Source organism: Dermacentor andersoni, chromosome 1, assembly GCF_023375885.2.
Source record: "Dermacentor andersoni chromosome 1, qqDerAnde1_hic_scaffold, whole genome shotgun sequence".
NCBI lineage: Eukaryota > Metazoa > Arthropoda > Arachnida > Ixodida > Ixodidae > Dermacentor > Dermacentor andersoni.
In genome coordinates this window covers 374,015,311-374,043,295 of record NC_092814.1, presented here as the reverse complement: position 1 = coordinate 374,043,295, position 27,985 = coordinate 374,015,311, and the positions used below count along the sequence as shown (strand labels likewise).

Here is a 27,985-nt window from a genome sequence, read left to right as displayed (position 1 = left end):
GCTGTTGCGTTCTTTCCGCCAAACTACCCGGCCTGGTAGTGCTGTAAAGATGCTGTATAAAAGTGACACGCGGTGACAGGGAAATTATTATACTTAGCAGCCGACCGTACGTTTTGTAGCTTAGGTCTTCTTTCTTGTGCGTTTGTGCTACCCTTATTAATGAGCCATTTCTTGACTATGTTCTTGACTATGTAACCGCGTTTGTGTGGATGCGTAGACGTGTGCTTTTTGTTGTACTTGTAAAATGCAAATAAAATATTTTCAGGCTTACTCAATCTTTGGTGTCGTGTGCGTTTATTCCAGTCGAGGCCATCGTGCCACCTGGAAACCGCATTCTGTCAGTAGCCCTACACGAAATGCAACAGCTGGAGCGCGGCGGCACAATTTAACTCAGGGTAACGGCGGCGTAATAAACGAAAAACCGCTCGGGATGCCCTTAAAAGTCAGTTTAGAGTGTGCCTTAACTCGATATGACGCAGCGCTACATGTATTCTGCTGCGCCTCGATCGTGCTCCCGCCAGTTTGCTTGCTGCGTGGCAAACGTAGCGCCTACATAAATATGTAGGCGCTACGTTTGCTACACAGCAACTAAACTGGCGGGAGCACGATCGAGGCGCAGCAGCGAGAAACCCAGTAAAGCCACAGAACATTGCACAACGCTTAATAAGGAATATCGGCTCAGTTCTCGCTCGGGATGCCCTTAAAAGTCAGTTTAGAGTGTGCCTTAACTCGATATGACTCAGCGCTACATGTATTCTGCTGCGCCTCGATCGTGCTCCCGCCAGTTTGGTTGCTGCGTGGCAAACGTAGCGCCTACATAAATATGTAGGCGCTACGTTTGCTACACAGCAACTAAACTGGCGGGAGCACGATCGAGGCGCAGCAGCGAGAAACCCAGTAAAGCCACAGAACACCTGGTAAAGCGTGTGCAAAACCCCGTTTCCGTTTCCTGTTGTACAGCGCCACCTGTGGTCGCATACTTTAGTTCACGACGCCACCGCTATGCTTATTTCCGTAGCACTGTGGAAGGTACAGTTTCCCTTCTCTAAGTTTGTATAGGTGTTCTGTGACGTAACCGGCGGCTTCCGACGCGCCCCGACGGGCCCGGCGCCGATATGGCTCCTGAGCCATTCGCGCGTCGGAGTCGGCGGAACTCTCGCACCACAATGCATTGCGTGCGAAGAAAAAGGCGCCAACACAACTCCGCAGACGGCTTTTGGGGACGGCGCGCGACTTGCCGAACGTTCTGCGCATGCTCCGAAGATAGCAGCCGACGCCGCGCGCGTTGAAGTATAGAGGGGATGGCATCTCGGCTGGCGCAGCGCAACCGACGCAGCGTGACTGACCGCGGACGACGCTCGCCCGCGCGCCGATAACGTCGGACTATAAACGAGCCTTAAGTGTGAAACAGACTGTACATGTAATAGACACTGGTGGATAGTTCCCTATAATGTATTTTTCACCTTTTTTATGGATAGGCACTGCTCTGGCATTGTGTCAGTCATCAGGTATGTCCCCAGACTATAATGAGACTTGAAATATTCTCGTAATGTATTCTGCTATTTGATGAGTATAGCGCTGTAGAAACACTTTAGAAAGACCATCTGGACCAGCCACTAAGGTACTTGCAGCTGCCCTGTTTCCTCAAGCCAAACAGGTCGTTGTATAAACGATCGCTTGAGGGAACATAGGGCAGCTGTCAGTGCCTTAGTGGCTGGTGGCCATCTGGCCGATCGTTACCGCAGGTGCTCATGCACTGTGCAGTTTCAAAGCACGCGTTCGCACAGGTAGCTCCACTGGCAGATCGATAGGAAAATATGCCAAGCGTTTTGCATCCTAAAAACGGGTGGCAGATGTGTAAGCACCCTGTCCCTGGCTCTCACCTAGAAAAAGTGTTCACATCACGAAATTAACAGGGCCATCGATTGGTTCCGATAGCTCTTGTGTTAGAGGGGAAGGGGGAAACGAATGTTTCTTGCGTGCGTCGAGGTTATGTGCATTCCATGAATCTAGCGTTTCTGTGTAGTATTGAATTGAATAGAATTTATTTATAGGAAAGACAGAGTGGTCGACCTGGACTAGTGCGCTCTAGTCTGCTACTCTGCACTGGGGAAGAGGGAAGGGGTGAGAAAGTACTGGGATGGATGATGATGATAGGAGAAGTGGTGAGTATTTATGTACATGAGACAGTTGTCTTGCTAGAGCCGCTCGTCGAGCTTGGTGTCCTGCAGAAACTTCCAACAATACTTTTGTTGCACGCATTGAAATTGCAGTGTCAGGCCATGGGCCGAGGATATATAGCTTCCTCCGACAGTGGTTGCCTGCCAATGCTGGCTAGGAAACTTTCTAACGTCCTTCGCTCCAGCATATATGCTGGGCAGTCGCACAGTACGTGTTGTAGTGTTTCAGGCATGTGGCAGTGTTCACAATCAGGGCTGTTCGATTGGCCGATGAGGTGCGCGTAGCGACGGGTGAAAGCAACGCCGAGCCGAATCCTGTGTAGCAATGATGTTTTGCTCCGTGTAAGCTTCGGGGGCAAACAGAATTTACCGTCTGGGTCAATCATATGTAGACGTCTGTGAATGTTGGCATAGTGGGCTCTGTAAGCCTTTGTAAGGTCCTGCATGAGTGCCTTGATCATGGAGTTGGTGTCAGGTCGCGAGTAGGCAATCCGTACTTCATCAGAGGAAGAGGAGGCCGATCTTGCCTTACTGTCAGCGAGTTCATTGCCAAAAACACAATGACAAGGCACCCATTGATAGGTGATCACGTGGACACTTAACTCGGCACTGTGATCAAGTTCCACGATTTCCAGCACGAGCAGGTAGTATGGTCCTTTCTTTAAAAAGCATTTTAGCGCCTGTAGCGTTGATTTGGCATCGCACAGTATCGTCCATTTATGAGGTGTCTGCGTTCTCATAAAACGGACAGCATCCCGTATTCCCTCAAGTTCCGCAGCTGTAGATGTCGATTTTGGTCTAATCGAAATCGTCGTGTAATTCCAAGTTGTGGGATCACAAATGCGGCCGTTGTGGCAGATGGCGTGACCAAACCATCGGTATATATTTGTACAGTCTGACTATATAATGTAAATATATGGGACAGGGTGAGCTGTTTCAAGCCAACGGAGGAAACGTGAGATTTCTTGAAAATTCCGGGTATCTGAAGCCTCACTAGTGGTCTTGGCAATGTCCATGGAGGTGTCGTGGGGATGTCGGTGGTCTGGAATCTTGCAGGTATAATGCTTGCGTGACATGCAATAGCTTTAGAAAAACCACAGTCAAGGTTGGTGCTTGGAAGTGTTGAGAGTGGATGGTGTGAGTGTCTGGTTAGCAGGTGAACATTGGTTCGCACAGGTTCACAAGACCTGTATATGTCGATTGTACAAGCCCGTGCTTCCGCTATTGTGCCCTTAGTTGACGTGCAGCGTGGCAAGCCAAGATATATCCGTAGTGCTTGTGCCTGAAGGCTCTCCAGCGTGCGTATACAAGATTACCCCATGTTAGATAACACAGGCATGCTGTAGCGTATGTAGCCCACAAAAAGTGCCTGGTACACTTGGAGCAAACTTCGCTCAGAGGGGCCCCATCTCAGTCCTGATATTACACGAAGGACGTGTATGAAATTGGTCAGCTTAGCCCTAAGCGCAGTAACATGTTTGGTCAAGAAAGACTGCGGTCTATTATCACGCCAAGAAATCAGTGGTGGGTGACTAAAGGGAGCGCCGTTCCGTCGACAACGATTGGATAATGTGACATTGATTCGCACGTGAATGCCATGACTGCACACTTAGTTGCTGAGAGTTGCAGGCCTCTACGGCGAAAGTACTTCGCCGTTATGGTAGCCGCACGTTGAAGCCTTGCACGCACTTGTGGACGTGTGACCCCAGATGACCAGATACAGATATCATCCGCGTACGTACTGATACGCGCTGTTTCACGTAGCTCGTCTGCAGGCCCCACCAGTATGATATCGAACAATATTGGGCTGACACCACCCTGCGGAACACCCCTGCGAACGTCATGTCTATCAGTCTGGCCATCCGAAGTGGACATGAAAATGGTGCGGCCACTGATGTAACTCTGCAGCCATGCATACATCCGGCCACCAACTCCAATATCCTCAAGCGCCCGAAGAATCGAATGGTGTAAGACGTTGTCGTAGGCACCTCTGATGTCCAGAAATATTGCGCATACCAGACGACGGCGTCTCTTTTCCTGTTGAACAGAAGATACTAGGTCGATCACACCGTCAATGGAAGATCGGCCTCTTCTGAATCCATTGATAAAATTAGGAAGTCCACCACTTTTCTCGAGTAGCCACTCCAGTCTGCTCAGTACCATCCGCTCCATCACGTTACCGACACAGCTTGCCAAGGCTATTGGCCGATAATGTGAGAGATCATGTAGGCATTTCCCAGGTTTTAGCAAAGCCACAAGACGACTGCACTTCCAGTGATTAGGCACAGTTGATGTGTCCTACGTAGAGTTGTAGAGCATCAGGAGAATTTCTCGAGCTTCTACTCCAAGATGACAAATCGCGGATTATGTAATTCCGTCTGGTCCGGGACAAGTTGACCGGCAGAAAGTAGATATCGCAGCGTCGAGCTCGTGCATAGTAAAAGGCGCGTCCAGACGGTGATCACTAGATGGTGGGAAAGTCAGTCGTGATTGCGTTGGTATATCGTTAGAAGAGCTCACAAGTAATGTGCAGATGTCATTGGCGACCTCAACTTCACGCCGGCCTTGCCGTATGGCCACAGCGCTGAACGGGTGAAGCTGTTGTGGAGGCGAGCGAAGGCTTCGTACAATTTCCCAAATTCTAGAGAGAGGTTTTCTCGGATCCAGAGAGCGACAGAATGATCTCCAGCGTTGTTTGTCAAGCTTGTCAAGGTGGCGCAGGACATGACGCTGAGCCCGGCGTGATGCAGTGACGTCTAATGATGATTTGGTCCTTCTCTATTTCCGTTCTGCTCGACGCCGTATCGCGCGAAGTTGCTCGTACTGGTCATCAATAGGTGATCTAGGTGAAGGTGCGCTGAGGTGCTTTGTTGTGTCGCGCAAAGTTGTCGCGATCACATCTTCGATATTGGATGGTTCTTGGATGGCTTGACATGCGGTGTTCACAGATTCTCGAAATGTTGGCCAATCGATAGAACGCACAGTGTGCTGAGCTGGGGGGTGTAACCATTTCAACTGAATATATGTTGGTAGATGGTCACTTCCATGGGTGTCGAGATCAGTACACCACCGTGTAGCAGACAGCAGGCTTTTTGAAACAAACGCAATGTCAAGACTGCTGTAGTAAGAGCCTCGAAGGTACGTTGGCGAGCCATCACTGATCACCATCAAGCCTTGAAATTTCAGTTGAAGTCTAGCGTTCTGTCCTTTGTGCTTCTTGCTGTCGTCCATTGTCTTTTTAGAGCTAGTTAATGATGTCTCGAGTCTGTAATAAGCAGCAATTAGCCCATCTGTTTTCTTTAACCGTGCAATGCGTATGGCAGATAAACGGTGCCATATTCGAGCTACAGAATGGATGCCAAAAAAAGAGAAGGGCTGTCGAGAATGGCAAATAATTATATTGTCTGATGAAATGATGATGAAATGATAAAACGATGATTATGAATCAGCTAGCGCAAGACAGAGGTAATAGAAGATCACTGGGAGAGGCCTTCGTCCTCCAGTGTAGAAACATTTAGGCCGATTATGATGAAAAAAGTATGCCTGTCGATTTAGACGTCTTCACTGTCTTTTCAGCAATGCATAGAACCAAGGTGGTCAGTCGGTTCCCATGGAATTGATTCATGCTGACTGTAACTACATGGGCATAGGAAAACAACTCTCCGTCAATACCAACCGAGATTGACCACTGAATAAAGAATATTTCAAAACTACAAATACAATTAAGCATTACCACTTCAAATATACTATAAAGCCAATACATGAGGCAGTACAATAACCGTAAGCTTTATCATTGGACATAAAAATAAAGCCGTGAAATGTACAGCACCTTAGCGCGTTCTTTAAACTTTATTCCAGAAATACTGCTGACCTCTGACATGATGCCGTAGGCAAGGGTGGGTCATGTAACAACAAAACATGAATACTAGTTGTAATAAGAATAAGAATGCCGGCATGAAACCAAGAAACGAACTCGTGGAAGAGAAAGAGAATTTCATTAGGCTCCCAGTATGCATACAATAACAATAAATTTATTAACAAATCGCGTAACCGCGCGTTCATCCACAACAGCATGAGAGCTATAGAGCAAATCAGCAGAAATTAAAACGAAGGATAAGTACACAATGGGGATGGTGGCGGTTTCTTTTGTTCTGTGTTAGCTTTAGCGATGAAAGGACAAGCACTGCAAGCTACATGCGTCATTACCTGCTACCTGATGTCCGACCAAAAAGAAGCTATTCAGAGTGGGAATACACAAGGGACGCTTACTACGAGTGTCACACTGCCCACTTTTGATCGCGATTTCTGGCCGCGATCAAATTCGGATCAAATGTCTGGTCGCATTTGACTTCCTTGCTCAATCTGCGGAAGGGAGCCAATCGCAGTCGAAAATTTCGATCCCTAACGGGCTCGATCGTGATCGAAAGTGGCCGGCTAACACCTGTTTAAAACTTATGAAGCTGTTACATCGTGCTGTTTTATAATAATAATAATAATAATAGTAATAATAATAATAATAATACCACATTTATTTGTGTCACATGTAGGGTATACGACACTGGAAGCCGGCTGTAAAAGCTACACAAATGACAGATTGACAAAGTCGCAGGCCCCCATGCACTTGATAGCAGTACAGCGGCTTTGCTTATACCAGCAAAAAGAAACAAACACAATACACAGTACAATACACAATACACCCAGATAAATGAATTCAATTTTCTGGATATGGAGAGAAACATAAAATCATCGTGATATAAGGCAGAAATCATTGACAAAACAAATTCCTTGAACCAATAAGAGCAAAAATTCACATGAACTTATAGCCTACTAAGGTAAAAAAAGCAAATAAAAAATGCAATACAATTCAAAAATACAAGTCCAAAATACAATGCACTCATCAGGTGGAAATAACATACATACATAAGCAATTAAAATGGCTAATGCAAACATGGTCACTTGGAATAAAGAGAAAGGACTTAATTGAAACAGAAGCATGTTGAGAACAAATAAAGAAATAAGGAGGAAAAAGGAGTAGCATAATTGCAGATTGTCCGTGACAGTGAAGAACATGATCATTTGGACATATAATATATTCGGAGTTCTTTAAATGTCATCATCATCATCACCAACCTGGTTACGCCCACTGCAGGGCAAAGGCCTCTCCCATACTTCTCCAACTACCCCGGTCATGTACTAATTGTGGCCATGTTGTCCCTGCAAACTTCTTAATCTCATCCGCCCACCTAACTTTCTGCCGCCCCCTGCTACGCTTCCCTTCCCTTGGAATCCAGTCCGTAACCCTTAATGACCATCGGTTATCTTCCCTCCTCATTACATGTCCTGCCCATGCCCATTTCTTTTTCTTCATTTCAACTAAGATGTCATTAACTCGCGTTTGTTCCCTAACCCAATCTGCTTTTTTCTTATCCCTTAAGGTTACACCCATCATTCTTCTTTTCATAGCTCGTTGCGTCGTCCTCAATTTAAGTAGAACGCTTTTCGTAATCCTCCAGGTTTCTGCCCCGTACGTTAGTACTCGTAAGACACAGCTGTTATACACTTTTCTCTTCAGGCATAATGGCAACCTGCTGTTCATGATCTGAGAATGCCTGCCAAACGCACCCCAGCCCATTCTTATTCTGATTATTTCAGTCTCATGATCCGGATCCGTGGTCACTACCTGTCCTAAGTAGATGTATTCCCTCACCACTTCCAGTGCCTCGCTACCTATCGTAAACTGTTCTCTTCCGAGACTGTTAAACATTACTTTAGTTTTCTGGAGATAAATTTTTAGGCCCACCCTTCTGCTTTGCTTCTCCAAGTCAGTGAGCATGCATTGCAATTGGCCCCCTGAGTTACTAAGCAAGGCAATATCATCAGCGAATCGCAAGTTACTAAGGTATTCTCCATTACCTCTTGTCCCCAATTCTTCCCAATCCAGGTCTCTGAATACCTCCTGTAAAGACGCTGTGAATAGCATTGGAGAGATCGTATCTCCCTGCCTGATGCCTTTCTTTATTGGGATTTTGTTGCTTTCGTTATGGAGGACTACGGTGGCTGTGGAGCCGCTATATATATCTTTCAGTGTTTTTACATACGGCTCGTCTACACCCTGATTCCGTAATTCCTCCATCACTGCTGAGGTTTCTCCTGAACCAAAAGCTTTCTCGTAATGAATGAAAGCTATATATAAGGCTTGGTTAGATTACGCACATTTCTCTATCACCTGATTGATAGTGTGAATATGGTCTATTGTTGAGTAGCCTTTACGGAATCCTGCCTGGTCCTTTGGTTGACGGAAGTCTAAGTTGTTCCTGATTCTATTTGCAATTACCTTAGTAAATACTTTGCAGACAACGCACAGTAAGCTGATTGGTCTATAATTTTTCAAGTCTTTGGCGTCCCCTTTCTTATGGATTAAGATTATGTTAGCGTTCTTCCAAGGTTCCGGTGCGCTCGAAGTCATGAGGCATTGCGTATAGAGGGTGGCCAGTTTTTCTAGAACAATCTGCCCACCATCCTTCAACAAACCTGCTGTTATCTGATCATCCCAGCTGCCTTCCCCCTTTGCATAGCTCCCTAGGCTTTCTTTCCTTCTTCCGGCGTTACTTGTGGGATTTCAAATTCCTCTAGACTATTCTTTCTTCCATTGTCGTCGTGCATGCCACAAGTACTGTACAAATCTCTATAGAACTCCTCAGCCACTTGAACTATCTCATCCATATTAGTAATGATATTGTCGGCTTTGTCTCTTAACGCATGCATCTGATTCTTGCCTATTCCTAGTTTCTTCTTCACTGCTTTTAGGCTTCCTCCGTTCGTTCCTGAGAGCATGTTCAATTCTATCCATATTATACTTCCTTATGTCAGTTGTCTTACGCTTGTTGATTAACTTCGAACGTTCTGCCAGTTCTATTCTAGCTGTAGGGTTAAAGGCTTTCATACATTGACGCTTCTTGATCAGATCTTTCGTCTCCTGCGATAGCTTACTGGCATCCTGTCTAAGGGAGTTACCACCGACTTCTATTGCACACTCCTTGATGATGCCCATAAGATTGTCGTTCAACACTAAGGTCCTGTTCCTGAGTTAAAGCCGAATAGCTGTTCTGTAGCTTGATCCGGAATTCCTCTATTTTTCATTTTACCGCTAACTCATTGATCGCTTTCTTATGTGCCAGTTTCTTCCGTTCCCTCCTCAAGTCTAGGCTAATTCGAGTTCTTACTATCCTATGGTCACTGCAGCGCACTTTGCCGAGCACGTCCACATCTTGTATGATGCCAGGGTTAGCGCAGAGTATAAAGTCTATTTCATTTCTAGTCTCGCCATTCGGGCTCCTCCACGTCCACTTTCGGCTTCGAGGTATTCATTACTTCCACTTTCGCCTTAAGGTATTCATTATTCGGATATTATTCTGTTCTGCAAGCTCTACTAATAACTCTCCCCTGCTATTCCTATAACCTATGCCATACTCCCCCACTGACTTGTCTCCAGCCTGCTTCTTGCCTACCCTGGCAGTGAAGTCGCCCATAACTATAGTGTATTTTGTTTTGACTTTAACCATCGCCGATTCCAGAAGCTTTTGAATTGCTTGTCATCATGACTGGATGTAGGCGCGTAGACATGTACGACCTTCAGTTTGTACCTCTTATCAAGTTTCACAAAAGACCTGCCACCCTTTCGTTAATGTTTAGAATTACTGTATCTTATCAGCTATATTCTTATTAATCAGGAATCCGACTCCTACTTCTCATCTCTCCGCTAAGCCCCGGTAGCATAGGACGTGCCCACTTTTTAGCCCTGTATATGCTTCGTTTGTCCTCCTCACTTCACTGAGCCCTATTATATCCCATTTACTGCCCTCTAATTCCTCCAATAGCACTGCTAGACTCGCCTCACTAGATAACGTTCTAGCGTTAAACGTTGCCAGGTTGCCGCCTTGTCTGTAGGAGGCGCTTAAATAGTATTTTCTCTAACAACGAGCGCCCTCGGTGACCGGTAGTGACAACTGCTATCACGCTGGGTACTGAAGATGCATCCAGATATAGCCATAACCACCAGTCAGTGATTATAGACGGACACTGTCATCCGGGGAAGTGGCTGTTTTCGGTAGTTGTACACGTGTGTACAACCACCTGTTACCACCTGTTGCTGCTGTTGACGCTCCGTCAAATCATGCAGACGAGGGCACGCAGTGGCTATGTTTCAATTTGGGCATGCGTTGTAGACCTCGTCACATCTTCCCAGCTGTCTTGAAACGAAACCAGTGCCAGACGCTGCTACAACGATCTGAAACAACTGAAGAAAGAGCAGATGTGAGTGTTTCGACCGCATCTCGGCACCAAAAGAATCCTCAAAGAGTGCTGCTAAGCTAGCCTCACTCGAAAGAGTTTGGCTGTTAACGATTGACAGGGTCAGTTTCCATTGGCAGCCTGTCCGGACCCAGAAATTCTTAGCAACCTCTGCTGCATTACAGGTCTAACCGCCGCCTTGGTCAGGTGCTCCGCAGCTGCAGGGGACCGAGAGCTATGGATTAATTGTAGGAACCATCAGAGAGGTAGTGGCCGAATACTGCACCAGGCAGGTCAATTCCTGTTCTGGTGAGGGAGTGTCTTTGTTCAAGCTTAGTGGGCCTTCCTAATTTGGTTGTACCTGGATTAGTATAGCCCCACTCGCTCTCGGCATCTTTTTCGGGTGTCAGGCGTTACTTCAAGCCTGCAGATGTCATATCATATCTGCAGATGCAGTCTTGCAGATGTTGAAATCACCCACTATAACAATCTGAGTAGTATTGCCACTGTTGTTATCAAGCCACTTATCTCATTCTTTTTAATTAATTTTTTTTTTTTTTGCGGTGACCTGTAGACGACGCCTACTGATGTGCGTTTATGTTTATGAGGTACAAAGCTTCTGGCTGCTTTATGTGGTGGTATTTCGATATCGAGTACTTCGCACCAACTAGACTTAAAAACTATGTTCTAGCGCTGCATATTACGTCGTTTCTTACGTAAAGAGCAAACACCCATGTACAGTTTGGTTACTTGTAGTGCTTGATGATAAGCTTCGCCTACAAGCGAGCTCCAGCTAATAGCAGGGGAGTAGATTTGTTTAACATGTGTCTTCAGATAACGAAGTTTCTGATAAAGGAATGAATTGAAACGTGTGGTGTAGTGTTGCGCAAAGGTCAACAAATTCATCGTAATGTTTCTGGAGGCTCCTTATCTGCAGTTGCAGTAATGATAAATCAGATGAAGTGGATAACTGATTACTAAATGTTCGTGGTTCTAGAAGTTCAAACACTATCTTAGTGTTTTTCCCCTTCCGTTTGTCGTTGAAGCTTGGCCTTATGTGATGACATGTAAGTCATCTGGTGATCTTATCTTGCGGACAGCACTGGTTGTGGTTTTTCTGGCTTTTATGACACATTGGGCCGTCCACGGGAACTGCCATTGTTTGCTTTTCTTCAGCTCCAATGCTTCAGAGAAAAGTGCTTTGCTTTGCGGACTTAAGTGGTCGTTAAAAAACACTTGGCTCGAATCTTTGCTTTTGCCGAGATTTTTCGCATTCAGAAGTGCTTTCTTGGCTTTTCTCTGGAAATTCTTGCCTTTGTCTCGCGAGACAAGCCGAACAATTCTGTTATTTGCTTTCGGGTTATTAGCAGTGGGCACTCTGTGAACGGTATCAATGTCTGAAGGGGCAATAGGGTATTCAACTTTCGTGCCAATGTCCACTACTAGTTGCAGAAGGTTTTCTTCTGTAGCGTTCGTTATACTATACCACATATCTCATCGTTGTCCATGCGCGAAGACGGCATTCGATTTTTTTCAATTCCTCTATTTCTTTCTTCAGAACGTTGCTCTCAGCAAGTATAGCGTTTCGTTCAGCTTTAATGCTGTCATACTCATTGCTCAAAAACGTAAGACTGCTTTGTATTTCCAGAATTTCCTTTTTCCGAGATAATGCTTTTTCTCACGGAGAGCAAGTGCTGTTCGAAGCTCGCTTGCTAGCTTTTGAAGTGGCAACTTTAGGGACCTAATCTTTTTTCAAGTTCGGCATTTGACAGCATAGCGAATAGCAGAAGAGCTATCTGCAAGGGCACTTTTCAGCTGAGGTGACAATATAAGAACAAGCAATGCGTACTGGAAATGTAACAGAAGAGCACTAATCCAGGCATTCTTGCATTGTTTCCAAGCCAAAGTGCCAAATAATTTCCGAAATGTATTTTTAATCTTCAAATACAATGTACTTAATTACTCTTTTGTTATTGGTGGTTGACTATTGTATATGATTCATAAACAGGACATAAAAGGCCTTAGGAGCTGATTCCACAGTATAAACCTTATTAATTTCACTCCAAACGTCCCAAACACCGCGTCCTACCCTCTCCGACTCCACTCCAAAAAACTGTGGCTGACCACTCCAGTGCCCTACCCGCCCTCGTAAAGCACTTGGAAGAAAAAACCGTTTCCGTCTCCCACAGTGACCCGAACGCTGCCGCACTGGGCGAAACCAAGGTTGCCAAGACACACTCTCACAAATACAACAGTACACGGAACGCCCCAAGCATCTGCTACCCGCTCGAAAAGGAATGCAGCCCTCCCACCATCTGCCATTGGCGGCCACTACTATGTCCCACGAAACGCCCCGCGATGAAGCAATACGGCAATTCTGAGCCCACCGTGATTAATTTTTAAAAACTCCACAAAGTCCACAGACGCAACAGGACCACATCACTTAGTACCATACTATCTCCCCTCTGTGAGTACTGTAGTGTTCCATGTAAGCTCTCTGCAAGCAGGGTGCTAATGTGTAATCACAGTGCAGAGGGCAATGTCTGAATGGCCAGAGTGTTCCAGTGGACATTGTGAGAACGACCAAAGGTCTCCAGAGAGCATTGTAGCGGCGTCCACCAAGTTCTGGCAGGAAGAGCTCACACACACCTTCCCCGCGTCCCTACCATCCACATTAACACGTTCTCAAGCAACCCTGCGGGGCAGCTTGCAAGACAGCGACAGCAGCAGCAATGGAAAAAGTCCAGGGAAGAGGCAAAGAAAGCTTCGCTTTAAAATCCACCAGAACGCCCCTGTACACGCTATAACGTGTCATCCAGAGCTCTGATGTTTCAACAGAGGTAAATTTCATTTTACAATGTGTTTCTTTCCCGTACTCAGCATGCGCGGCTGTCGTACCCGGCTCGCGAATGGAGACGCGCCACTCCCGCGCAAGTGTGTATATGCCAGACATCGTGAACCTACTTGGCAAGCGGGAAATTGAATGCACACTTTAAAAATGCCTCGACACTGGCCCGTGAATAAAGATCGGGCCTGGAAATGCCACGCAAATTCCTGGAATCTCATTCTATCTACAGTGATTGAGTCAATGTCCTGTATAATAATGCATGCATTCATACTGTCTCCAACTTGGGAAGGAAAATATTTTAATAAATAGCGCTACGTCGGGATTCTAAATGGTGTATGCATTGCAAATTGTACGTTGGTTCTCTATACTTTCTTACATTCTCCTCCCTTTCTTTTTGCGCACTCTGTTCTGGCCGGTGTTCAGGTGTTTGTAAGCCAGCACAACTCTCGTTTCTTCAACTATTAACTTAACAGTTGCTTTTTGTACAGCCAGCTTCGTAAATTGATGCGGACCTGAAGCCATGAGCGTTTTCCACGGCTCATTCAGTCGGTGCCCTTTGAGCAAAGAATCGTGGTAGATGAGAAGCATCATGTTTTGCAACGAAGTTTCCTTGTTTATAAATCGGAGAGAACCAGAAAGAATTGTGTTTATTGCTTCGGCTAAAGAACTTCAGGTGGGGTAAGGGCTTCTGGAGTCTGCGTATCCTTTGTCCACATGGGCGTATATATATAATGGTTCGTCGCGCCCTTTTTAACCTGTTCTGTTGTATTGACCGCAAGCTAGACGACCGCATTTCTTTGGAGCAATTGTGGCGCGCCCAACTGCATGCTGTCACCTGGCCTATTCATTTCGCTGGATTCCTGGCGTCCGAAAAGCAAGAGCCGCACAAGTTCTGCCTTACTGGAAGCGTTTTGAACACATTACTTTTGCTTAAATATTCAATACTAGAAATGTATGTCCGTGCTTTCAAATTTCGCGGAGTTTGTGAACGGCGACATTTGAGAACTCTGTGCCACAAAGCTTAGTATCACAAAATAGATAGTAGTGCTTCAGCGACATGTTTTAGCAGGGAATCCTTAAAATGGCTCTTCGAAACAGACAGCGAAACAGAGGGGGCTCTATGCACGAGTTGTGTCAGCTTTGAGTTCCCGGCATGCCTCGGGGGCAGGGGTGGAAGTACGGGAGGGCCCCCTTCTGGATCCGCTGCTTTGTAGTACCGTGGGACAGGTTGTCTCTACGTACAACCGTATGTTTCTGAACGTAATACAAATAAATAAAACCACCCTTGCACTCTCGAGCAGTTTTCTTACTCAGTGCACTCTTTTGGTGGGAGTAATGGTGCTGCGACATCTCGAACTCCCTTACGCTTCGGAAACGACACGATGATGGGATGTTTCTTGAATGAAAACATACCTAAAGGGTGTTATGATTTCCAATCATCAGCATCTAGGGTGTAAATTTTTTTACTGTGTATCATGCAAATAATAAGGAAAAAATAAAGTAGCGAGTGCAGTTGTAAAGTTTACATGCAGATATTCATGACGTCAAAATCGACCGTAGTTTGCGTCCATTTATTTCTTCTACATTTGCACTTCTAGTCATTTTCCCGCGTTTCAGTTCGCGCTCCCGTTCATCATGGGCGGGTATTCGCAATTGCTAAATTACAAGTATTGCAAGTGCGGTGGCAAAAGGGACATTAATAGCGTTTCCGTATGAAGTGTAGAAGTAATGTCTAACTTATCGCAGACGCAATCGTTATAGCTTAAAGGAGGCATCGTATAATCGATTTCCTAGCATAGAGCAAGGCCGCTTCCAAGGTCGCCTATATTACGCGTGGCTCAGAACCATATTTTTATAGCGGCCCGTCTCGCCACTCTGAGGAATTGCCCTTTGAGCGTAAGTCTCTGTCAATGCACCCTCATCACACCCGACGTCTCAGCCTTGGGCGGCGCATCAGTATCAGTTCCTTCTCGTTCGGAAAGACTCCTCCGATGGCTGAAGCAGGCAGACGCGACCGTAAACTGTTTGGTGTACCCTCGTCCATGCGCGACTCGTGAATTCCCGGTAAGCACTGAAAGCTTTTCTTTTTCTAATTTAGGTTTTTTCCACACTACTTTTAAGTGGTATTCAAGTTCGCCGAAAATATAGCGTGTATCTAGCCACGTTAGTGGCCGCATTCGAACGGGAGACTCTGAAACTACGATGTTAGAACGATTCAGAAATACTATGTTGTGCCACCTCTTGCGATCAGAAAAACCCGTATATCGTGGATAATTCAAGCATGTTTTCAGGCATTTGTGATATTCGAAATGGGCTTAGATTCATAACTGACATACGTTGTGCTGACTTTCTAGTAAGAACCCAAGAAAAAGATTGTCGCGCGAGAGGAACAGAGAAAAGAGATGAGAAGGTGTGCAGTATCACGCAAACAATAAGGAAAAAATAACGCAGCAACAGCAGCTGTAAAGTTCACATACATATTTTCATCACGTCAAAAACGTTCGTAGTTTGCGTCCATTTATTTCTGATACATTTGCACTTATATTCGTTTTCGCGTGCTTCGCTTTCTGCTCCCGTAGAACATGGGCGTTTATCCGCAACTACAAAATTTCAAGTATTGCAAAGTCGGCAAAGCGACATCAATAGTTTTTCCGCACTAAATGTATAAACAATGTCTGACTGATCGCAGACGCATTCGTTGTAACTTAAAGGTAACTTGTAATTCTATTCGAAACAATAATGAACAGGATACAAAAACTCCTCCTATAACTAGAGAAGCGGTCAGAAGGGCCTTGCAAGGCATGAAACGGGAAAAAGCGGCAGGAGAGGATGGAATCACCGTCGATTTATTCAAAGATGGAGGGGACATACTGCTAGGAAAACTGGCTGCTCTCTATACGAAGCGTCTATGACTGCAAGGGTCCCAAAAAACTGGAAGAATGCGAACATTATACTAATCCACAAATATTGAGACGTTAAAGAACTGAAAAATTATAGACCCATTAGATTACTCCTAGAATTATATAAAATATTTACCAAAATAATCTCCAATAGAATAAGGGCAACACTGGACTTTAGTCAACCAAGGAAACAGGCGGGCTTCAGGAAGGGATACTCTACAATGGATCACATCTATGTCATTAATCACATTATCGAGAAATCCGCAGAGTACAATAAGCCTCTCTATATGGCTTTCATAGATTACGAAAAAAGCATTTGATTCAGTAGAGATACCAGCAGTCATAGAGGCATTGCGTAATCAAGGAGTACACACTGCTTACGTAAATACCCTGGAAAATATCTACAGATTCCACAGCCACCTTAATTCTACACAAGAAAAGCAGGAAGGTACCTATAAAGAAAGGGGTCAGACAAGGAGACACAATCTTTCATTTCATTTTTTCATTTATTGTACCCCTCAGGGTCAAGAGCATTACACAGGGGGAGTGGTGAATACAAAAGAATGAAGACAAATATAGTTGGTTACATGAGTGTTTAAATGGCACCTGTAAATACAATATTAGCTAAGGCTTCACGGAACTGTGCATAATTAGTAAGGCCTACAACTTCAGCGGGAAGATGGTTCCAGTCACGTGAGGTTCGCGGTAGGAATGATTGTGAGAAACTTTTAGTGTTGCATGACAAAATGCCGACTTTGTACTGATGATCAATGCGACCGGATACATAAAGTGGATGGTCGATGAGGTGAGCTCGTAGCGTATGATGATGGTACAACTTGTGGGAGAGGGCAATACGAGACACTTTTCTGCGAGATGCCAGCGATGGGAGGCATAGATTAGATTTGTTTGTTTACTTATTTATTAATTTATTTACTTATTTATTTATTTATTTATTTCTGTACATCAACAGAAAACGAAGCAAAAGCAAAAGGCTATACAGACTGACAGAGTCTTTTGCTCCGAGATACAGTTCAGCACGCAGTCATAATACAAGTAGAGAAACAGCAACAACATACAATGATTAACATAAGGTAATCATTGAACAATCTAAATTGTCTACAGATATATAAAAAACAAGAACAGAAATATCACAGAGTAAAGTAAACAAGCAGATCGACATACATATATTGTGACAAGCAGCAACAACAAAAAAAAAACAATGTGTGCTCAGAAATAAAACAGACAGTGCACATTGAGTAAGATAAAAAAAAGTCAATACACATGGAAGTTGTAATCAACACTTAAACAGTACTTAAACATATTCAATGCCGTTCTCTAGAAGAATTTGTTTAAACCTATTTTTGGAAATTTGTTTATTTAGGTCTAAAATGTTGCCAAGTTTATTAAGCAGACTGGGTATTTAGTGCAGGATATGCTACCGACCATAGGTAGTTCTAATTTTTGGTGTTCTTATACTTTGTGAACGGAGGCAGTATTAAACACATCTAGAACAATTGTACGTGGGGTATAGCTTATTATTTTGGATATGCAAAAAAAAATAGGTTTGGTGAGCTTGCAATAAGAAATGTTTTGTAAATAGCGGACGCGTGCTGAGACCTTGCGGATGACCATAATATCCCTCAAATATTCGTAGTACCTTTTTTGTAATGTGAGTAATTAGTTAGTTAGTTGTTAATGTTAGTTATACACGCTGTGCGGTTGTAGTTAGCAAGAATAAAACGTACAGAGTTATTTTGAATCATCTCGAGGACAGTGATTAGGTTTTCATGAGCACGGTCCCATACCAGAGTCGCGTATTCGAGTTTGGGTCGTATTAAAGTTTTATATAACAAAAGTTTCAAATTAGTAGCTACGTTGAAAAAGTTGCGACGTAGGTAGCCAAGCATGCGATTAGCGTTTTTAAATATGTTCTCAGTATGAAGAGACCAGCTGTGGTTAGAAGTGATGTAAACACCAAGATGTTTATATGAAGAAACTGATTCCAACGACATGTTGTCAATGTAGTACAACGGTGTGGTAAATGCTTTCCTAGACACACGCATGACTTTGCATTTGTTAATATTTGGCTCCATTAACCATTCATTGCACCAGTTCCCTATAGTGGTAAGGTCCGACTGAAGTAATTCAATATCGTTAGCATTGAGAATTTCTCTGAAAATGACGCAATCATCAGCGAACAGATAGATATGGGAGTTAATAAGTGAAAGAATATCACTAATGTAGATTGGAAGAATGGGGGTCCAAGGATGGGGGCCTGTGGAACACCTGAACGGACCTCTGTAAAACCGGAGTTAATGCCGTTAGCACAAACAAGTTGTGAGCGGTTGAGAAGAAAACACTCAATCCATTTCAAAAGGTTACAGTCAATGTTAAGTTGGTTTAGTTTGTGAAGCAATAGTTTGTGACACACCTTGTCAAATTCTTTTGTAAAATGTAAGAATATACAATCAGCTAGTGATGATTGGTCAAGAATATGGTGTAGTGCATCTCTAAACGATATTAATTGGGTTTCACAGGAGTAAGATTTCCGAAAACCGTGTTGTGCTGACGTAAAAAATGAGTTCAATTCAAGGAAATTAACCAGGTTGGTAAAAATAATATGTTCGACCATTTTACAGCATGTACTGGTGAGAGAGATTGGACGATAATTATTAGGGGATGCTTTGCTGCCGGATTTATACACTGAAATCACTTTGCCTATTTTCCACTCATTTGGTAGCGTACAATGGTCAAGGGATTGCTGGAAAAGGTTGGATAGTATGATAGAAGAATATTCTGAAGTGCTTTTTAAGAATTTTGAGTTAATACAATCGTATCCGGTAGCAGAATGAATGCATAGTCCATAAAAAAGCTTACTGACACTGGATGAAGCAACAATTATGGAGGGCATGTTAACATAGTTAAAGTGCTGTGTACTTGGCATATGTTCGCTAGATGTGGCTGTGAAATTTTCTGAAAATGTATGGTTTAGTATGGTGGCAGAAATTTCGGAAGGAATTGAAACACCGGAAGCGTCGGTTAAAACAAGGTTGTCGTCAGTCGAAGTAATAATTGCACGCCTAATTTTTTTAACATTGGTGGTAAACATTGAAGGGAGAACATGTGAATGGAAGCGCTTTTCGTGGTCTTTGAACACTTGCACATCTGCGTTTGACGCCGCAGTATACGATGCCCAGCGTTCAATTGTGGGAGAAAGCTTTGCAACGTGGTAAAGGCGCTTCTTTTTATTTGATAAACGCTCAATGTGATTATTGTACCAGGGAGAGTTTGTGTGAGTTGTAATGGTGCATTCAAGAATGTACTGTGCACTTAGATGGGTGACTATAGCTGTGAACTTGTTCCAATTATTTTGTACACTACGGTGTTCAAAGCCATCAAGGAAAACGCCGATAAAAGAAGATAGTGCATTATTTATGGCCTGATAATTTGCTCTATAGTAGTATTTGGTAAATTAATATCGCCAAGTAGAAATAGCGGTGATGAAGGAAAGCGTGTTGCAACAATGTTAACATCTTCATAAAGTTCGTTACTAAAGCTAGGTGACGACAAAGGTGGACGGTAGCATACCCCTATTACAACTTTCTGATGAATAAGTGTTATAGCTGATCATACTAATTCTAGATCAGTCTGCACGTGTATACATGATGATGGTATATCATTGGAAATTGCGAGAAGCATGCCGCCGCCTCTCTGCGTGCTACGATCACAACGATAGAATGAGAAGCGATGAGCATTGAAAAATACATCAGCGTCGCAGACATGCGCAGTGAGCCATGCTTCCATTAGCGCGATTATTTTAGCGGAACATGTATCGATTGCTGATGTGAGTGAGTTGTACTTGTTAAGGACGCTTCTGATATTAGTAAAAAGAAGCGATACTGAAGCCGAGGATGTCAGGCCACTACCCCTCACTCATCTCTAGGAAGTGTTGGCAGAGATAGCGGCTGAGTGCGAGCTGTCATGCGCGCTTCTCGTATCAGTGGAAATGACAGTGGCAGTGGTATCTTACAAGGTACCTTGCAATCTTAGAAGAAACATGTAAGATTTCTTGTTCATAAGTAACTTGTTGTGGCGAAGTTTGTGGCTTGGGGAACCAGGTCACGTTTTCGGAAAGTCGAGCAACTTTTTCGTGCCAGACGTCTTGCCACCGAGTAATCTTCACTAATGGTTACCTTACTTTCCTTCAGGCTGTAGCGTTTGGTGAGTATTACGTCTTTCGTTTTGAAGTTCAAATATTTCGCAATGACAGGAAGGCATTTGTTAGGTGCGAAGCTTCCTAAGCGGTGCGCGCGTTCAATTCCGTGAGAGGAAAGGCGATCAGCTAGGCAATCACTAAGAATAGAAGTCAATTTTTCCCCAGTCGCCTGCCAGGTTTCATCGGAATCTGGGATGTCATAGAAAATTGAATTGTTACGCCCTGACCTGTCGTCAAGATCATCCTGCCGCGATTGCAAAGTGGTGACCATTACGGGAAGTTCGTCTGTTTGAGTGTGAATGGTGGCAATATCCTGCTGAGTTCGTCTAACCTTTTACAGTTTTCCTCTAGCTCATCTAATCGGTTTTGAATCGCTGCAATTTTGGTTTCAATGTATTTTAGTCCAGTTTTAATAGCTTTAACGTCAGCTGCCAATTACGTTTGCGTTTTAGAACTATGTAGCAAACGGGTGTCTACGTCCTTTAGCAAATGAAAAATAACTTTCGTCTGCCCAGTGGGATCGGAAGGTAAAGATTCAATGTCCAAAAGGGCTTCCTAGCGGTTGGTTGTGGGCCCAGGGTTGCTCTCAAAATCGCCCGCGCGCAATAACAAAAGGGTCATAGAGAAACATTTAAAAAAAATTTCGCGCAACACTTGTGGACACGGAAACAGTAATAAGCAGACATTATGCTATTCACTACGTGCTTGGAAGAAGTATTCAAGCTATTAAACTGGAAACGTTTAGGAGTAAGGATCAACGGCGAATACCTCAGCAACCTTCGGTTTGCCGATGACATTGTTCTATTCAGAAAACTGCGGACGAGTTACAACAAATGATTCAGGACCTTAACAGGGCGAGTGTAAGAATGGGGTTGAAGATTAATATGCAGAAGACAAAGATAATGATAGCTAACCAGCCAAGGGAACAAGAGTTCAGGATTGAAAGTCAGCCCCTAGAGTCTGTGATGGAGTACGTTTACCTAGCTCAACTAATCACAGGGAACCCTGGCCATGAGAAGGAAATTCACAGAAGAATAAAAATGAGTTGGATCGCATAAGGCAGACATCCTGAGCTCCTGACTGGGAGCTTACCCTTATCATTGAAAAGGAAAGTATACAATCAGTGCATTTTACCGGTGCTGTTATATGGGGCAGAGACTTAGAGACTGACAAAGAAGCTTGAGAACAAGTAAAGAACCGCGCAAAGAGCGGTGGCACGAAAAATGCTAGGCATAATTTTAAGAGACAGAAAGGGAGCGGTTTGGATCAGAGAGCAAACGGTTATAGACGTTATTCTAATGGACATTAAGAGAAAAAAATGGCGCTCGGCAGGTCATATAATGCGCAGGTTAGATAACCGTTGGGCCATTAGGGTGACAGAATGGGTACCAAGAGAAGGCCAGCCCAGTAGAGGACGGTAGAAGACTAGGTGGTGCGATGAAATTAGGAAATTTGCGGGTGCTAGTTGGAATCTGTTGGCTCAGGAAAGCGGTAATTGGAGATCGCAGGGAGAGGCATTCGTCCTGCAGTGGACATAAAATAGGCTGATGATGATGAACATGAATGAACACCTTCTTTAGGAAGCGTTTTAACAAAAACTGGAGCTGGAAAAGCCCTAATGGTGAAACAAGAAATGAAATTGATTTCATACTTTGTGCCCATCACGGTATAGTGCAGGATGTAGACGTGTTAGGTAGGGTAAAGTTCAGTGATCATAGGTTATTGAGGGCTAGGATTCACCTCAATTTGAAGAAAGAAATATTAAGATTGGTGAAGAAGAAGCAGTCCAACTTAGACGCAGTAAGGGTAAAAGCAGACCAATTCAGGTTTGCACTTGTAAAGAAATATGCAGCCTTAGAACAGGGAGATGAAGATGACATAGAGGCATTGAATGAGACGTAACTAGGCTGGTTTCAGAAGCAGCAATTGAAGGAGGAGGTAAGGCACCAAGGCAACCAGTAGGTAAGCTATACCAAGTAACAAAGGACATAATAAAGAAGCGACAAAGAATGAAAGTACCCAACTTAAGTGATCAGATAGAATTCGCGGCACTGTTAAAACAAATCGTCAAAGAAAAAATAAGGGATATGCGAAACTATAACGTAAGGTGAGGAAGCAGTAAAAAATTAACATAGCTTGAAATCACTAAGAAGAAGACTCGGCATTGCATAAACCAAGACGTATGCACTGAAAGATACGCAGGGTAATATCATCAGCAGTTTCGAAGATAAAGTAAAACCAGCGTAAGAATTCTATACTGACCTGTACAATACCCAAACTAGCTACAATGCCTCAATTCGAAGTAGTAATCAATAGGTTGCCGAGGCTCCTCTCTAACTAGCGATGCACGTAGAAGGGCTTTGCAAGAAATGAAATGGGTAAAGCGGCAGGAGAAGATGGACTACCAGTTGATTTAATCAAAGGTGGAGGACACATAATGTTAGGAAAACTAGCTGCCCTGTATATGAACTGTCTGTCGACTTCAAGGGTACCAGAGAATTGGAAGAATGCCAAGACTACACTAATCTACAAAAAGGGAGACGTTATAGAATAGAAAAAATATAGCCACACCAGCTTACTTCCACTATTACATAAGATATTCGGCAAGGTAATCTCCAATAGAATAAGGGCAACACTGGACTTTAGTCAACCCAGGGAACAGGTAGGTTTCAAGAAGGGATACTCTACAATGGATCAGATCCAAATCATCAATAAGGTAACCGAGAAATCCGCAGAGTGCAATCAGCCTCTCCATATTTCATAGATTACGAAAACGCATTCGATTTAGTATGGATACCAGCAGTCATACAGGCATTACGTAATCAAGGAGTACAGGATGCTTACGTAAATATGCTGGAATGTATCTACAGAGATTCCACAGCTACCTTAATTCTCCACAAGAAAAGTAGGAAGAAACATGTAAAGAAAGGGGTTAGGCAAGGAGACACAATCTCTGCGATCCTATTCACTGTGTGCTTCGAAGCTGTATTCAAGCTTTTAAATTGCGAAGGCTTGGCAGTAAGGATCGACGGCGAGTATCTTAGCAACCTTCGATTTGCAGATAACAGTGTCCTGTTCAGCAACACTGGGGACGAGTTGCAACCTATGATTGAGGACCTTAACAGAGAGAGAGTAAGAGTGGGGAGGAAGATTTTATGCAGAAGACAAAGGTAATGATCAATAGCCGGGCAAGGGAACAACAGTTCAGGATCGCCAGTCAGCCTCTAGAGTCTGTAAGGGGTACGTTTACCTAGGTCAATTACTCACAAGTTTACAAAAGAATAAAAATACGCTGAAGCGTATTCGGCAGATACCGTCAGATCCTTGCTGTAAGCTTACCATTATCATTAAAAAGAAAGGTGTACAATAAATGCATTCTACCGGTGCTCACATATGGGGCAGAAACTTGGGGACTGACAGAGAAGCTCGAAAACAAGTTAAGCACCGTGCAAAGAGCAATGGAACGAAGATTGTTAGGCTTAACGTTAAGAGACAGGAAGGGGGCGGTGTAGATCAGAGAGCAATCCGGGATAGACGATATTCTAATTTACGTTAAGAGAAAGAAATGGAACTGGGCAGGTGGATGTAATGCGTAGGTTAGATAACCGGAGGGCCATTAGGTTTACAGAATTGGTGCCGATAGAACGGAAGCGCAGTGGAGGACGGCAGGAAGCTAGGTGGGGTGATGGATGGAAAAACTTTATTGAAGTCCATCGGAACGTGCACTAGGACGTAGCAGGCCGCTCCCACGTCGGGACAGAAAGACCCAGCCTCTCCGCCACGTCGCGGGCCCGTTTGACTGCCCTTTAGTTGGGCTTCAAAATCGAGACTGCGTAAGGCAGCCTCCCACTTGGACGACGTATCGTCTTCGTGGCCCCGTAACGTGGGGCACCACCAGATCATGTGGTCTAAGTTGGCAAAGTCTGAGCAAAGCGTGCAAGTGCAAAGGTGGCGTGATGAAATGAAGAGATTCGCAGGCGCTAGCGAGAATCGGTTGGCGCCGTACAAGGGTAATTGGAGATCGCAAGGAGAGGCCATCGTCCCGCAGCGGACCTAAAATGGGCTTATGATGATGAACAACTTAGCAAAATGCGATTGTTTGCTAGATTTCAAACCTTATTGGACATCACAGGCTCTTAAGTGGCTGTCTGCATGCGGAGTGTCATTGTAAATATCTTCTAGCATTTGTTTCTTCATTACGAGCCAACCACGTTTGTTCGTAGGTGAAAATCTGGTTCCAGAACAGGCGCTACAAGACCAAGCGGCGCCAGCAAGGAGGTGGCGCCCAGGAGCCGACGTTCACCAGCAGCTATGCGTGCCGCACAGTGAAGGTGAAAGTTCTCGTCCGAGACGACCAGCGCCTGTACCGACCAGAAGAACTCGGCCCAAGGCCAGCGCTACTGCTACCCTCAGTGCCCTTGCCCGGGCTGCAGGCAGCATTGAAACCTGCCTACCCGGCGTGCTAGCTCTGGTAGATCGCGCTCCTAAGAGAGAGTACGACCATTTGTGTAACACCGGCGAGGGCAGCAACGTACAGTGTAAAATAATTTACATTCTCAAAAGCACTAGTTTGTCACACGTGTAAGGGTGTGAATTACAAAGTGTAATTAGGGTATAGTAAGGCTGTAAGGCGGGTGTTATAAGGGTGTAAATTTGTATATACCTCACATCCTCACACTTAGAACGACAGGTAGCTGAGCTAGTTGGTAAGGATTCATTATGCAAGAAAAGGTGAGGCGTGCAGACGGGACACAAGAAAGGACACAGGCGTTCGTGTTGTCCACTTCTCTTCTCTTGTGTCCTGTCTGTACGCCTCGCCTTTTCTTGCATAATGAATCCTCACACTTAACGTGTGAGCTATATGGATGTTATAAGCCTATTGCTAAACCCAGTACCCAGTGTGCAGTGTCATTCAGGATTATGTGCGCAGTGTCGCGCGTTGGATGCTTGAGCGCTGGACTAGCGCAGCATACAGGAAGGCGCTGTGTACGGGTGCCAAAAGTAGCTCTAGAACAAGAAATGAGCGGTGCCTGGCTATCGTATGCTTTTTCATAAAATAATGAATGCAACATTGGACACTTCTCGCAATAAAAAAAATAAAAGACCTGAACACCACCACAGTTCAATCGCTTGACGTAGAGATCGCAAGCCCAGTACTTCACTAATACGCCACGCCAGTCTTTTACCCTGTTGTCATTTTGCTCATCGTCTTGAATTTCCATCTGCCGCCTTCCCCGTGGGCACCAATACCGACTATGTGCTTGCTGAATAATTTCCCATGTCGATACCAAGACGCATTTTCATTTTCGTGCGGACGTGCCTCGCGCAGACGTGTTAGATGCGCTGTGGCCCCATCTTACGCCTACATAAGAAAGAAAATATTGTTCTCCGTAATGAATAGTACGCCTGAAAGTGCCACAACACAGATTTTCTGCAATTGGCATTTTAACTTCGAAAAAAGGTTTAAACCGCGATGCTTTACCGGCGCTTACGGCCGATTTTGATAGCTGTTGTTTGTTCTTCGCGCAAGAAAAATGAAACATTTTCTTAGTTCAGGCATACGTTTCAATCGTCACGTCTGTGTAGTCACATATCCCTGTCAGAGAAACGTTAGTTCAGCTGGCAGCCTGTGGCCACAGCACTTACACGAGGGCGAATCACAAGGTCTTTGCCGCTATCTTTATTAGCCAAAACTAGGTACATACAGGTATTTACAAATTTACGTGCCTCAAAATATTTTTTCACATGGTCCCCACACCGGCTAAACCATTTGTCTCATCGCAGCACTTAATTTAAGATGCCCCTGTCATCAGTCAGCAATGCACGCGGCCTCCCCGAACGCTCATTGTCAAGCAAGTCTTTACTGCCTTTTGTGAACTCACAACGCCACCACCTCACACTTCTCAAAGCGAAACACCTTTCCTGTTGCGTGGGCTGCACTTCCCTGTGGATTTTGATGGGTTTTCGTGCCCTTGCGCTATAGAAAACGAATCGCACTTGGTTGGTCATGAACCGTGGACGTGTGAAGCACAACCGCCATCTTAAACAACTGACAGCAGCGCCATGCTGCGGAGCTACCGACAGATAAGGCCGAGCCGGTCCAGGAAGGGTCCATGGCTGTGAATCGATATGTTGACTTCGCATTTACAGCCGTAATTTGGCTAAAAAAAATAGGGGCAAAGACTTTCTGATTCGCCCTCAGACGTATGCTTATAAGGTAACACATCTGCGCTCGTGGCTTCTTGCGCTGACACTATAGACACACAGACACACACAATAAATCGTTTATTTATAACACTAATGCCATATCTCCACCATCGAGTGATTTTTCCTCGTTAGACTTGTTTATGCTTGAGCCCAGATGGGACCACAGCGTATAGACGGACTCGGTGGTTTCGCTAGGCCTAACTTCGGTGCAACGGAACGATCTCGGCGCGGGTACTTGGCGAATGGTAAAATGTGTGTACTTGAGCATATGAATCTTTTTACTAATATTGTTTAGTACACTAAGGAAAGTGGAAACGTACGAATTGCCTCAGCTTTCTTACCGGTGTGGAAATATAAATCAGCGGCAGAATTCCTGGGGTCTGTTTAAAGGCATCAGAGCGACTGCTAGGGTTTGTTTATTTAGTGTCCACTTCACAGCACTGCGACAGCTCATAGTCGTGCGTTGCATCAACGCCTATAAATAAAGCTAAATCATTACAGGAACACGTCACAGATACTGACATAAGAAGCCCGGTGAACGTGCACGAAATAAAAACATATATGTTGCTGCTGAGCAATGAGCATTCGCTGACACCAGATTAATAAAAAAACACCTGCCACTTAAAAAATGAGGTATTACAGGCGTTTGTGCACTTTCGTTCAAGAATACAGCTATCCCCATAGTAAAAAGAGAAATGCAAGAAGCGGGAGTGATCTTCAGTGTCACATATGCATGCATAAACGGAGCAGTTCACGCACCTTTCTTCCAAGCTGTGACACAAAGCAGACATTTATGACCTCAAAATATAGCGTTATTCAGGACGGTAGACTAGTATCTCCCGGTAAAATTGTATCAAGCCTATAATATTCAACAGCGCCTATAATCCTTGCGCACTGGAACCAGTGTGGCACAAACGCAACCTGCACAGCTTCCAGTATATACGAGGCAGCGACATCCAGCGAAAACCAACGCGTTTACTGTACCTACCAGTGTGCCCCAGCTTCATAGCAGTGAAAGCAGCGTCTCTTCCAGCGTGACCCAGCTCTTATCCAGCGATCTCACCACTGTCCCAGTGACTCGCAGCGAGCGCCAGCGTCCCCAGTGCGATCCAGGGTCAAAACGTGCGCTGGTTTCCCACTGGAAAACCGTAGTTTTTCCAATAGTAAAAGGTGTTACAAGGGTATAATAAGAGAGATAAACGATGTAAACCTGTCTATAACTCACACCATTACACCCTTTGGGTGTAAGAGTGTGAGTTATGAGCGTAATTAGAACATCATTCACTTCTATAGGTGTCAACAATTTCACAATGTAGCGTGCCTTGATAAGGCGCGCACTCTTGAG

The 27,985-nt window shown here is 44.5% G+C and overlaps 1 protein-coding gene across 2 annotated transcripts in view; it reads left to right on the top strand.

Moving 5' to 3' along the window:
• LOC129381199 (homeobox protein Nkx-3.2-like) overlaps positions 1-27,266 on the top strand; it is a 151,212-nt gene extending 123,946 nt beyond the window's left edge. For both annotated transcript variants that reach the window (XM_072285864.1, XM_055063873.2), the window contains one exon: positions 24,657-27,266. In XM_072285864.1, coding sequence (XP_072141965.1) covers positions 24,657-24,899 — 243 coding nt within the window. In that variant the 3' untranslated portion in view covers positions 24,900-27,266. The remainder of the gene's footprint in view (positions 1-24,656) is intronic.
• The last annotated feature ends 719 nt before the right edge of the window (positions 27,267-27,985 follow it).